We start from the raw sequence: 14,559 nt of genomic DNA, 5'->3' as shown, positions 1-14,559 counted from the left end.
TCAGCATTATTCAAAATAAGATTTTGCAGTCGTTAACTAAGTTATACAATTCTGTGCTACATGTATTAATTCTACAATCATAAAAAAATCAATAAAGGGAAGTTTTAAATCAGTCACTGTCCTGGCAAATAAATTTCTCAATTACTATTTGAAATAGAAATGCTATTAAAATATAAAAGCATTAGAAATATTACTGCACTGACTTCAAGGTTTCACAATAATCCTGAGCTAAGGGATTATCTAGAAAAACCTTTACTTAAAAGATGTAAGGTGAGGAAAAAAATATAAATGTATATAAAAAAAAATGTATATATATACACACGTAATGTTGAGCTATAATGCATCATTCTTAAAAATACATGGGCTTCTGAGGTGGTGCTAGTGGTAAAGAACCTGTCTGCCAGGGCAGGGAATATAAGAGGCAAACTGGATCCCTGGGTGGGAAAGATCCCCTGAAAAGAGGGCATGTCAACCCACTCCAGTATTCTCCAGCCTGGAGAATCCCACGGACAGAAAAGCCATTCTGAGCATTTACTCCATTGCATCATTAGCCTGATAATCAGGCTAATGATGTGCATTATAAATAAGTGTCAGTTATAAAGTAGCCCCCATTTTAATGAAGCAAGTCGATTTATCAATCTACACAATGGTAGACTATGTTAATAACAGAATTCAAAATTTCAACTTTAAGCAGTTCCTCGTTTTTTAAAAAGGATTTTCTTTTTCCTTAGTTTCCCAGCTATACTGCCAACTTCTCTAGTCCTTATGATCTCTTTAATCACTTCTGAATCTCCATTCTATAATAATCTATGCCTCATTTAGAATTTTACCAACTAGAAAATTTAATTGAATCACAACCTATGTTTTGCTGGTATGATATTAACTAATATAATAACATACAGGCACTGAAAGATCCTAACAATAAGCGGAGTTCTTTAACATAGAATTAAAATGTGTGCATTTAAGTTATTTCTCATTGTATTACAGTTTCCTGAAAATTAAAGAGAAATAAATGTATATCTGGTTGGATGAAACTGCATACTAACTTACAGTCTAGTTTACTTATATATAGCAATCTGTTGCTACTGTTTAACTGCTAAGTCCTGTCCCACTCTTGTGACCCCACAAATTGTAGCCCACGTGGTTCCTCTGTTCATAGGATTTCCCAGGCAAGAATACTGGAGTGAGGTACCAGGTTGCCATTTCCTTCTCCAGGGATCTTCTCAACCCAGGGATCGAACCCGCGTCTCCTACATTAATAGCAGATTCTTTACCACTGAGCCAGCAGAAAAGCTGTATATATAGCAGTTTACTTGGTTGCAAACTGAACTAAACATGTTAACTTTACTCATCAGTGTTATCAAGGTAGAAAAATGGCTAAGGACATCTATCTGTCCTGGATACTGTCCTTAGTTAGACAAAGTCCTTATTTGTTAGAAAGTCAGGCCAAACAATACCCAAAAAAAAATGGGATTCCCAAAACTTTAGATTTCATAAGTCAGTTTAAAAATAACACCATGTCTTGTTGACAAACTTGTTTTGCCAAGAACAAGGTTCAAAAACCACTACCATGTACTATTAGCATTATTTAATACAAGAAAGAGCATATTATTATCAAAAGAACAGAACAGGGAAAAAATTTAAAGGATAAAAATCTCAAGATAAATAACAATCACTCAAGAAAATATAATTTGCAACCAGTGGTAGGCCACAGTCAGACATCCAGCTTAAATTATGGAAAGGAAAGAAAAGCTCTGGGACTACATGAGATTTATCATCTGATGTATCTGTTGCTTTACCTAGTAAACGTATTTATTGCCTATGAGTGTAGATATCACTGCTTGTAATCCCATTTTGGAGAGGAGGAAATTGATTCATAATTTATGAAGATTGTTGAACACATATAAAGGGTTCCAAGTACAACATTACCAAGTGCAATCTCTTAGGTATTTCTCATCCATGCTATTCTGTGCATATGGACACCTGTGTCTATTCAGCAACCCATACATGACACATTGTAAATTTGTCTATGCAAAAGCCATAGCAAATAGGTGCAAAGCAAACAGCAGCTATATTACTTTATGAAAGTAACAAAGAAACCAAGAATATTTAATATGATTTCTTACAGGATTTTGTTACATCTATTTAAGTCTCCATTCAGAATTTTAATGGAATATATATAACATGTATATTTTAACCCTTCACTTCAGAAGCCTCTGTGCAATGCCATCAATATATTCATTAATAGTGACAGCTTTACAACTGATGGCTCCAAACAGTCCCTAGAATGAAGATAATGAATAATGAAATGATAGATAATGAAACTTCATGATACTCAAATAGCAAGGCCAAGTTCTTGATCTATCTCTTTTGTCAGTAGCTTCTCTCCAACTGCAATTAGCCATCTGACATCTGTTTCATTAGTCCATGGCAATAAAGAATATCTGATCTCACAAAGCGGCAACTCTCCAAAGTCTGTATAAAAGAGTCACACCATCAATTTATTGTGTTCAATTTAAATCTTGTGTGCTTGGAAAAGAAACTTCTAATTTAAATACTAAAATCACCTACTTCTCTTGATCTTCAAGACTTATATTACTGATCAAGAACTCATAACCTCATTTCTATTATGATTTTACTATTTTGTTTGTACTATATCTTAACCTGTAAGAAAAATAACGGCCCCAGTAATAAGAACAAGAACTTAGAGAAAACCCTTTCACATACAAATGTAACGGAGATTTAAATATTTCAGCATCTGACTACATCCAGAACATTACACAGGAATAACACGTGAGATGTGTTAATTTTCACTCTGTAAAAGTTACCAAAAACAGTTTACCAAAAAGCAATTCAAATGAAAATCAACTGTTCACTTTTCTTTCTTACTGCTAATTTACTCTGCAAATACCAAATACCATTGCAACACAATTTAAAAAAACAACAACAAGGTTGTACAGAAATGTTTAAATTGAATTAAAAGCATGTGTTTGTTGAAACTGAGTGTCCTAATATCCACAAATATCATTTGTGGTTGGAAGAAGCAGAAAGGTGGATAACTCAGAGTGATCCAGACAAAAAAACCAACAGCACCAGGAAGACAGTAATTTGTATATTCACTACAGATTCCCAACCAAATTCTATATATTTTAACATTTTAGGAAATGCACAGGTAAGACCATTTGAGAGGCACCTAAAGTACAAATGAAACAAAAGGGAGGGGGAAGGAAACAACCTTAAAAACAATGATATGGCCGTTCAGACGCTCAGTTGTGTCCGACTCTTTGCGACCCATAGGACATGACAAAAACTGGTTAGAACCAACAAGGTCCAACATGGCAGAAGAGTGAACCTCATCATATGCTCCCTGTAATACCTTAGTATCTAAATGATGCACCCACCAGCCCCATGACAGTTCTGAGGCTAACCATAAAAGGTCAAGAAGTAGGTGGTGGCCAATCCTGAAGTTGCTGCCCCTTCCACAAATTAATTGGGATAATCCCAATCACATACATTACCCATCACATACATTATCGTTTCCCAACTAAATTTATTTCTAGATTATAAACTAACATTTTTACCCTAGACAGGACCTATGATAATCACTGAGTTACCTAACAAGCTGATAACTATAAATCTGCAGCTACATCACTGGAAACAGTGGGAGACTTTATTTTCTTGGGCTCCAAAATCATCGCAGATGGTGACTGCAGCCTTGAGTTAAAAGACGCTTGCTCCTTGGAAGAAAAGCTATGACAAACCTAAACAGCATTTTAAAAAGCAGAGACATTACTTTGCCAACAAAGGTCCGTCTAGTCAAAGCTATGGTTTTTCTAGCAGTCATGTATGGATATTGAGAGTTGGACCATAAAGAAGGCTGAGCGATGAAGAAGTGACGCTTTTGAACTGAAGACTCTTGAGAGTCCCTTGGACTGCAAGGAGATCCAACCAGTCAATCCTAAAGGAAATCAGTCCTGCTATTCATTGGAAGGGCTGATGCTAAAGCTGAAGCTCCAGTACTTTGGCCACCTGATGCAAAGAACTGACTCATGATGCTGGGAAGTTTGAAGGCAGGAGGAGAAGGGGACGACAGAGGATGAAATGGTTGGATGGCATCACCGACTCAATGGACATGAGTTTGAGCAAGCTCCAGTAGTTGTTGATGGACAGGGAAGCCTGGTGTGCTGCAGTCCATGGGGTCACAAAGAGTTGGACACTACTGAGGGACTGAACTGAACTGAGATGGTGTTTGTGCACAGGTAATGTGAAATGTGAGAAAAATCATTCTGAAGTGGAGCACTCTGGTCACTGACAGAAAACAGTGAAGGAGAGAACAGAGTGAGATTTTATTAATAAGAACAGACTTTAACTGGATTTGGCAATATTGCATGGGCAAAAGTGCCACAGAGCAAAGGCTCACAGCAAGTGCCTTTAATTGTCAATAAAATGACACTGCTTTAATCAGTGAAATTCTTCCTGTTGATTCGAGATGGGCAAACAAAAACAATAAACATAGTTAGGTGCCAGCTATGCCACATGCAAATTATTTGGCTTTGTGCAAGGCAAAAAATCCCTTGGGACTCAGTGTCTTCATCTGTTAAAAAAAAATGGAGGACCTGGACAAATGATAACCCCTATGGGTGACTTAGAAGAGACTAAGTTCTCCAAAAACCTTTAATATGAAGGTCTAAGACATCCAAAGTGATCCTAGAATATTTGTTAAAAAGTTGTACTTTTTAACAACTCAAGTACATATCTCCTATCTATACCTATCTTCCTCCCCATTCAGAAGGACTTTAAATAAGTTCTCATGCTGCCACCAGCTCAGTCTGGAAAGAACCCCAAGATTCTTTTAGGTTTTGGGTTCTCTCTCTGACTGTAGTATCTTTACATAGGTGGTCATATACTTAAACACATTAACTCCTGAAAACTATAATTAAAGCAGATTACCATTATGTGAAATATTAACTACAGAGTCGGGCACGACTGAAGCGACTTAGCATGCATGCATGCATGCATCAGAGGAGGAAATGGTAACCCACTCCAGTGTTCTTGCCTGGAGAATCCCAGGGACAGAGGAGCCTGGTGGGCTGCCATCTACGGGGTCGCACAGAGTCAGACAAGACTGAAGCGACTTAGCAGCAGCAGCATACTGTTAAATTTGCCTGCTTGGAAATCACTAACAAAACCCAATGAGTGAACAGGGAAAACCTAATGAATAGTGAACTAAAGATGTTGATTAAATAGGATAGAAGAATAGGATAATGAATTATAAAGTAAGAAGTAGGCAATGCCTAAACAGACACCCCAGGGAATCTAAAGTTACTGCCTCTGCCTCTAGCTCTTTAACAGATTTTTCAGAAACTAAGAAAATAATTTAAAAGTACAACTGACCTAAATTTCCTTTTCTACAAAGAAAATGACTGCTTCCTAATCACGAAGTTTATATATTTGACAATGCAGTATACCTTCTAACCCAGTAAAGTTTGCAAAATCAGCCTGACAACCATCTTTCTTAAAAATATGCCTCTGGGGGTTTTCCCTGGAAGTCCAGTGGTTAAGACTCCGTACTTCCACTGCAGGGGGCATGGGTCTGAGCCCTGGTTGGGAAACTAAGATCTAGCATGCCTCAGTGAGGGGTCAAAAAAAAAAAGCCTTTGAAGCCCATTAAGTAGCTGACTAAAAATACACTGTGCAAAGTTTTTTAACCATCTTATTTCCTAAAGGTCTTCCCTTGTGGCTCAGCTGGTAAAGAATCCACCTGCAATGCAAGAGACCTCGGTTCAATCCCAGTGTTGGGAAGATCCCCTGAAGAAGGTAACAGCTACTCACTCCAGTATTCTGGACTGGACAATTCCATGGACTGTATAGTCCATGGGGTCACAAAGAGTCAGACACAACTGAGTGACTATCACTTTCCTAAAGGTCTGTGCGTATGTGAAAATGAAAGTTTCTCAGCTGTATCTGTTATGGACTATGTTTGTGTCCATTTCCTAACCACCCAATTCATGTCAAAACCTTACCCTCCAACTGACCATATTAGAAAGCGGGGCCATTAGAGGTAATTAGGATTGGATGAGAGTCATAAGAGTTAAGCCCTCATGAATGGGATGTGGGATAAGTGTTCTTGTAAAAGTCACAAGAGAGCTTGCATCCTCTCTCTGTTCTCTGCCCTGTGAGGATACAATGAGAAGGACGTCCTCTGCAACCCAGAAGATGGACCTCACCAGAAACTGACCAGCTGGCACCCTGATCTTAAGAATTACAGTCTCTAGAACTGTGGGAAATAAATTTTTGTTGTTCATGAGGCTTCCTAAGTGGCCTAGATGGTGAAGAATCTGCCTGCAATGCAGGAGAGACCAGGGTTTGATCCCTAAGTCAGGAAGATCCCCTGGAGAAGGGCATGACAATCCACTCCAGTATTCTTGCCTGATGAATTCCATGGACAGAGGAACCTGACGGGCTACAGTCCATCGGGTTGCAGAGTCGGACATGGCTGAATGACTAACACATGCACATGCATAAGCCACCCAGTTTATGGTACTTTTTTATAGCAGCTTGAACTAAGATAATACCTAACAAATATGAAAGTGTAAATATAAAAAAATTTTTTATGAGTGCAAAGGTTTTATTTCTTATCTCAACTTCTCTAATTAATTATTGATCCAAACTGTGATTTCATTAAATGTCTCATCTAAAATTTACTACATAACAATAAAGATTATTATTTTCTCCCCTCAAGGAGTTCATGTTTCTAAGGAAGTACAACTAATTGATAGCCATAGTAAATATGGGCTTCTCAAATTTTTTTCCCACTCTACTAATTAGTTTAAAAAAATGCCCTTGGGTTTCAATCTGCAAAGGAGAGCAAATGACTGCTTTTTGTAAAAAACAAACCAATTAGACTTGATTATTTTATTCTTTTCATCCTTGATACTCATGATGGACTTAGAAATATGAAATATTTTTAATAATAATCTTAAAAAAATAAAGAGAAAATTCTCTTTATGTCTCAATTATAGTGCCTTTCTTTACTTTTTAATTAGTTAAGGAGACCTCTGTTTAATAAATTATCTTAGAAACTAGCTATCATTTATATTAGGTTTTCCTTAAAAAACAGATATATATGATGATTGGTCTTTCAAATATATTTAAAACATTGAAATCTCAAAAAAATATTGAATAGAAAATACTGTAAAAAAATTTAAATTAAAAATGGATTACAAATATCTATACTATGATCCCAATTTTAATTTTTAAAAAAAATGCTAAGAATGGAACGATGCACATTAAAATGCTGTCAGTCATTTTCTCTAATTAAGAGTTTTTCCATTTTTTTTTATCTTTTGAATTTTTAGCAAAGAACCTGTACTTAATGTAATCAGAGGAAACATTTATATTAACATCAGTTTATTTTAAATAAAATATACCTAACCTGTTCTAAACATATTTTTATAAAAGTGTGATGTTGAAAAATAATAAAATGCATCAATCTGATTTCTCAGAAAATAAAGTCTGAAGATTTTAACTTTCTCAAAAGGCAGAGCTGTTTCCCTGTACAAGCACTCACTCTGCTGGTGACAAAGAGAATGTACTTATATTCTGCCAGTTCTGAAGTAACTGCATTATTTTCTTCAAACAACAGAGGGCAGGGTTTTCACTATGAAAAAACTATCAATTATCACTATGTTATATACCTTTTTTGGATCTGTGGTTTCCGTTAATCTGTGATCAAATGCCACTGTATTTATTATGTCTTTTTGGACTGTACTTCTATTCAGTATATATGGATCAATTAAAATTACTGTTTGACTCCAATGAGCTAATAGCTGATTTGTATATAAAATTGGACTTCCCAATTTTGGGTGACTCAGACAGTAAGAATCTGCCTGCAATGCAGCAGACCCCGGGTTCAACCCCTGGTTTGGGAAGATCTTCTGGAGAAGGGAATGGCAATCCACTCCAGTATTCTTGCCCGCAAAAATTCCATGGACAGAGGAACCTGGGGCACTACAGTCCATGGGATTGCAAAGTCAGACATGAATGAGCAACTAAGACACACACCTATGTAAAATTAACTTCTCTCTACTTACCAATATGTAAGTCTCTGATCTGACACTATCTCATATTTGAATGAGTAATAAAGACATTGAAAACTGAGGTCCATCACTACTGGTTCTAGTCTAATAAAAAATGCAAAGATAAATTTTAGGAAATTAGTTAAATGCCCTTAGAATTCCAGATCCTTAAAGGAACACTGAAATGCTTTCTTCTAACTCTAAAAGCTTCTAACATATGAGTCTTAGGAATTCTGATGATAGGGGAAGTGAAGCTGAGAGGGAAAATATTCCAGGAAGAAAGAAGAGCAAGAGCAAAGCCAAAAGTTCACAGTCCATTTAGAGAATGTCAGGGTAATCTGGTAACGGCTATGAGAGAGGCAGCACTGGAGAAAAAGCTGAAGATAAAGTTGGAAAAGCAGAGCAGGGTCACTTGGGGAAGGACAGTTTGGCTATACATGGGAGTCAGACTTGCTTTTGAAAGAATCAAGAAAGCCACTGACGACTTTTAAACAAGCGAACTGTGACTAAGATCTGTTTTTATAAAGGCTGTAATACACAAGACAAATCAGAGTGAGAACCTGGGAGTAGGGGACTCCAAGGAGTAAAGTACCCTAACCAAGACTTTAAATAGGGCAAAAACACCATGGGTGCTAAGACAAAGTATTCCAATAACACCTCAAAAGGCAAGAATGACTGGACTCGCTGAAGGGCTAAATAGAGTGAAAAAGGGTTTCAGGCCTTGACAAGTAGGTGGATACTTATGTCTAGGACTAAACGTTTTAACAATTCTAAGTGCCAGGTGCTTTCTGACCCCAGGTGGCAAAATCTACTAAATACCTGGAAATATAGGACTAGAATTCAGGGGAGAAGTGAGACATAAATAAGTAAAAGAAAAAAAAAATAAAACTAAGGTTTTTTTGTGTGACTTATTGTATTATCTATATCAGACTCACACCCTCATTAAAGTTAACTGGTTGATGTCAATGAGCAGCAATAGAAAGTAACTCTGAATTGACTGCTTAGCAAAATTAACTTTCGAACTGAATGTTACCCATGTAAATTTATGTGAGGGCACTGCACCATTACATATAACTTAGTTTAGGTTATTAATCATTATCCACTCAAAACACACACACAAAATTTATTGGCAAATATGTGATTTATGTTACATATATAGATAGGGATTTATTAAGATGTCTTAAATAAACTTATACATTTCATTTAAGTCAAAATTTTTGACTTAAAATTTTTGAAATCAAAATTTTTAAAGATATATTTATAAGACAGAAAAATGAATTTAAAAATAACAAAGAACATTAATAACAATGATTATTAGTAACTATCATTAGTATTAAACTTCTTATTTACACAGTTCCTCAAACAGATTTCATTTGCTCTCTATGAGTTGTCCATGGGGTGGGCAGGAACTGGTAGTAACAACAGTACCAAGTATAATACTCTTGATAACATATGTATCATTAACATAATTTATTTTCTACTCTTCATCCTCTTCTCCCACTTCTTCCAACCTTAAGTTTGTAGGATAAACTAGAGATCTTAGATGCTCTCATTTGGAAAATTTTATTTAAAACCAGTCTTCCTAACATAAACAAACTAGATTAGAATACTGATTACCAAATTTTCCGAAACTCTTTTAAACAGAAAATTGAGACCAAAGAAATTTAATGTTCCGCTATAAAACAAATATAATATTGTCTAGATATATAAACTGGGAGGGGGTGCCATAAATGCTTGCTAATTATTACACAGAGTTTAAATCTGAGGAAAACTTCAATCCAATTATTAAGTCTAACTATCTAAGCATGAATTTTTAATTCAGCCTTCACAAACTGTTTCAAATGAAATTTCATCCCCAAAGGATTAATAGCTGCCGAAGTTTCATACATCTTATTTTTTGAATTTAATTTTTAAAAATACCTCTGCATTATCTACATATAGAGTTTAAAATATTCTTCTCCACTTATCTAAGGACCGAGCCAAGCTGTACTTTATAAAAGATTGGGACCTCAACGTATTATTTCAAAAATAAGCAACCTCTTGCTTTTAGTATGTTCAACAGAGTTGGAATGGGTTGGGAAAAAAACAAAACAGGAATACTTACTTGAACCTGGCAGGTGAAAGAGGAGTAGGAGGAAACATTCCTGGTTCAAAAGAATCAAAGTAAGTCACTGTCCAAGAAAAGCTGCAGCAGGAGAATCCAGCAGTTAGGGATATTATAAGTAGAGTCCAGAATCCTTAATGGGGAAAGAGGAGAAAACTTGAATTATTAACACCAAAGCAATTAAATTAACTCAGATCACGTTCAGAAGATCATACATATTTCTAATCTTCTAAATTATATTTAAGTGATAAAAGAGATATAAGCCTAAGAGAAAATCTCCTGTGGAAGTGTAAAATATTAAAGCAAAACTAGAAGTCATATCAATGAATATTTTAATTCAATTATAATTTACTATGTGGAAAAGAATACAAGTTCAACTTAAAAATAAAGCTTTTATCTTCAGTGTTATAAAACTGAAAACTGTGGGGAAAATGTCAAAACACTTCACTGTTAAAATCTCCTGACATTTTTTATTTAACTCTGTGATCACCACTTGCTACTTTTTATTACTGAGTACTAAGTGATCCCTTTCTTTCCATACCATGAACTTTTGACATATGAATTAATTTTATTAGAGTGTCTACTCTTTATAACTTTCCTACAAACATTACAGACCTAATCTGATTCCTTAACTTTGCTCACTCAGTACATGAAGAAATGTTACTTTCCAATTTATAAATGGGCTGGGATCCTAGATTTTCAGTCACACTGTAACTGCAATTTATGAGAGATATCAAGTCAAAAGCACAGTACTACAACGAGCTGTAAGAGCAAAGAGTTAAGATATGGAACAATGTGGGGAATAAACAGTGACTAATGGAAGAAATTAATTTGAAGGATTGAAGATGCACATTCAAATTGCCTCCTTCATACAGTTTACGAAGCCACCGCTACGGATGAGTGTATCCCAGGCCTCAGGAGTACATAGAAGAAAGGCTGAGAAGACTACAACAGAGGCTGACTTATGAATTACCAAATTCCCTGGCTGCACAAAATGCACAATCAAATATAGCTTTATTTTAGCAAGGAGTGGGAAATAAATGTGTACTGGACTGTCCGTAAACTAATTAAAACTCAGTAAGCGACTGAGTCACTGAAAGAGAAACTCAGAGCAATGAAGCAATAAACAAATCTGTGGCAAAGTATTTTTGAAAGATGAACCTAATTTTTTTCTCCTGATAGTCCCCCTTCCCTTCCCGCCCCCCCCCCGCCCCCGGTTATCAAAAGATAATGAACTTTGTATTAATTGCCCCAGAAGGATGTGGCAAAGAAAGTAGGAACAGCCCTATGTCTCTTTGGTTTTTATGTTGCAAAACTAAGGTAACTAGTAGGACAGATATAAGGAGGGTAAAGACAAAGTATCTTGGATAGCAAGAATACAGAAGAAAATGTGTATAACAGGGAGACAGTGAGGGCTTTACCTACAGATGAGAAAGAGTCCTGGTTTTGAAAAGTGGTGTGCGTGTGGCTGCATTTGTATGTGTATATGGAGAGGTAGTAGTGTTGCTGAGGTTTCCTGGTGGAGCCATCAAGAAGCCACACACACCAGAGAGGAATTGGATCTGTATACAGAATCTTGGCAGATGGGCCCAGAGCCAAGATTGCAGATGCCTCTGTCTTAAGTGGGGCATAGAAATAGCACATGGTCATGTGGCTTGGAAGGTGCTGCATCTGCAAGGCCATCCTGAACAGAATGCGAAATGTTTCAGCAGTAACTCATTTGGGCAAAATGTCTTCAGGACTAGATCGTACTCCCATCCCAATATCCTGGCACAGTCAAACTCTAGAACCATACCCAATGTGGGACTGAGCAGAGATAACCTGAGTAAAGACTGAGGGCAATCTTCCTGCCAACCCAGAGACTGTATGGGGACTGTGGTGGAATGATGGAAAATTCTAAATATCTAAAAAATTGAGAAAGACACAAAATAACCAACAATAACAAAATGTGAGGCTCCTTAAAGCCCATCAGGCTTTTTTACTCAGGTGCTTTAACAGAACACTTACTGGATTTAATACAAAAATATTCTTGAGTCTTCAGAAATAACTACTATTCTATGATCTAAGTGCCTGCCTCATTTTGGGCATTTTATTTATTTTACATTCACTTTGAACTGATCAACAGTTACATCCTTGATAAAAGTCACATCACAACGATAGGGCTAAAAGAGTACACTGCAATACTGTAGTACATTGCAATACTGTAGTACATTGCAATACTGTGGTCTAGAAATGTGTGTATGCTTCTGAAATTACTCAATTCATGTATGAACAAGCAGAAAAAGTTGGCAGTTCACAACTACATTTTTTAACAAAAATCCTGAAGCTAAAAATTTGATAACTTATGTTTTGTAAACCCATTTTACCAAGTTAACATAATTTCTAAAAGGTACATAAAAATTAAGTTAGTCTTCCTTCCCCAATTTACCAACTCTGTTTCTAAAAGCAATCAGTTTATTGTTCATCTTTTGTAAAAATATAGGTAATGTAGATAGCTATGTACAAGAATGAGCCAGTTATAAACAAATGTATGCCATGTATGTATTTTCTCAGTTTATTTTCCACAAATGGGATTCTCACTAGAAAAACTGTCCTGAACTTTTTCACACAACATTTTTGGAGACCTTCCATATCCAGTACACAGAGCCACAATTCCACTGCATATTTTTTATTATTGCACTTTTTCACTATTAAAAATAAAGCAAGTAACATTCTTATACAGTTATACAAAGATATCTGTAACAAATTTCTGAACAACTGTTGTGTCAAAGAATACAGGTCTTTAAATACACACATCCTTGTTTCTTCTCTATAGTTAATTTTCATCAGGTGATATGATGGAAATTTCTCTCTTTCATCCACTGTAACCCCCTGGACTCAATGGTTTCACCTAAAGCAAATAGGAGAGTAGGTGGGAAATTCCTAGTCTAACCCCTTTACTGGAGTTTTATCTTCACTTATCTAATTGGAGAGATTGCTTTTCAAAATATATGATTTTTATTTCAAAGTGTAGTTATTTTTCTAGAAATATGATGGCAGCTCTATGTGTTTCTAAAAAAGCTTCCAGCAAAGAAAGATTATGATATGTTGTTAACATTTCATTATTATTTAGCAATTTCAGGCTTATAGAGATGAGATGACTTTTAGAAGTTTTATGAAGTCAGAGATATAAGTAAAAACAAACAGAAAAACAAAATAAAATCCTCCCATGTTCCCATACTGGGAAAGGTTATTAAAAAATGTTAAGCTATCAATTACATTCTTCTAAAATGTATTCCTGTCATAAATACGCAATAGGACAAGATGTGACCACATATTGATGAATTTCAAGTCCTGTTTTAGAGCTTCTGACATTTGAAATGTTTAAGTAAGCTAACATACTATGAAATATAATGCAGTAAGAAAAAAAAGAATGAGGGCGAACTATGTTTACTGATACAGAATGAACTCCAAGATATTTTAATGAAGCTGCAGCATATGCATGATTACAATTATTTTTTCTACAGCTGTGATAAAAGCACATATCTTAAGTTACTATACTTATTATATACATATAAACAAATAGAAAAAGACCTGAAAATACACAAGTAGATTAATGGTAACCTGTGCTTTAATGAAATTTTTTTCATGAGACTATAACTCATATAACTAAGTTATGAAATTAAAAATCAAAAATAATTTAACAGTCAGGTAGTTTTATAAACTGTAAAAACTATAACCAGCTGGCTACTAATAAAAGCTTTGATGGACTCATGCATATAACTAATCAACAATTTCTATGGTAAGCAAATGTGTGCAACTTTATCAAAAAGCTGAGCGGCCGTGGGTCTTCAAGCTTATTTCCAAGTACAGGAGCAGAGGAAAGGGGCCTTTCCTCCCCTACCAGTGCCATCGACCTGTCAACACACAGTTGGGAGTACGGCAGCTGCACTGATCCAGGTCTCCACTCAACTATCCTGTCAGTCTGCCACTCAGCTTGTAGGAATTCTACTCCCTTTCCTATTAAAAGGTTAAGGAGTGGAAGGGAATACTCTGACTGAAACTGATGAAACTTGAGTTAAGTACCATTTGTAGTTTCCAATCATGTTAAATCATCATATTCACATGGGAAACTTTAAAAAAAAAACTTTATTATTATGAACAATTTCAAACATACACAAAAGTAGAAGAAAGAATACAATGAGTGCTCACTTTGGCAGCACATATACTAAAATTGGAACAATCCAGAGATTAGCATGGCCCCTGTGCAAGGATGATATGCAAATTTATTAAGTGTTCTGCATTTTTTGGAAGCAACCTAGATGTCCATTGACAAATGAATGCATAAAGAAGCTATGGTACATGTATACAATGAAATATTACTTAGCCAACTTAGCT

At 35.6% G+C, this 14,559-nt stretch overlaps 1 protein-coding gene and 1 non-coding gene across 2 annotated transcripts in view; one reads left to right on the top strand and one right to left on the bottom strand.

Annotated features, from left to right (window-relative positions):
* Nucleotides 1-14,559, bottom strand: part of ARL6IP6 (ADP ribosylation factor like GTPase 6 interacting protein 6) — a 34,134-nt gene that overhangs the window by 12,860 nt on the left and 6,715 nt on the right. Inside the window, exon 3 of the mRNA XM_043487467.1 lies at nucleotides 10,183-10,315. Coding sequence (XP_043343402.1) covers nucleotides 10,183-10,315 — 133 coding nt within the window. The remainder of the gene's footprint in view (nucleotides 1-10,182; nucleotides 10,316-14,559) is intronic.
* LOC122454055 lies at nucleotides 14,366-14,469 on the top strand. Its single transcript, XR_006273276.1, has one exon. It is a non-coding gene; the product is annotated as a U6 spliceosomal RNA (small nuclear RNA).

The sequence above is a fragment of the Cervus canadensis genome, chromosome 15, assembly GCF_019320065.1.
Source record: "Cervus canadensis isolate Bull #8, Minnesota chromosome 15, ASM1932006v1, whole genome shotgun sequence".
In the NCBI taxonomy this organism is placed as follows: Eukaryota; Metazoa; Chordata; class Mammalia; order Artiodactyla; family Cervidae; genus Cervus; species Cervus canadensis.
This window is presented reverse-complemented; position numbering and strand designations above follow the sequence as displayed.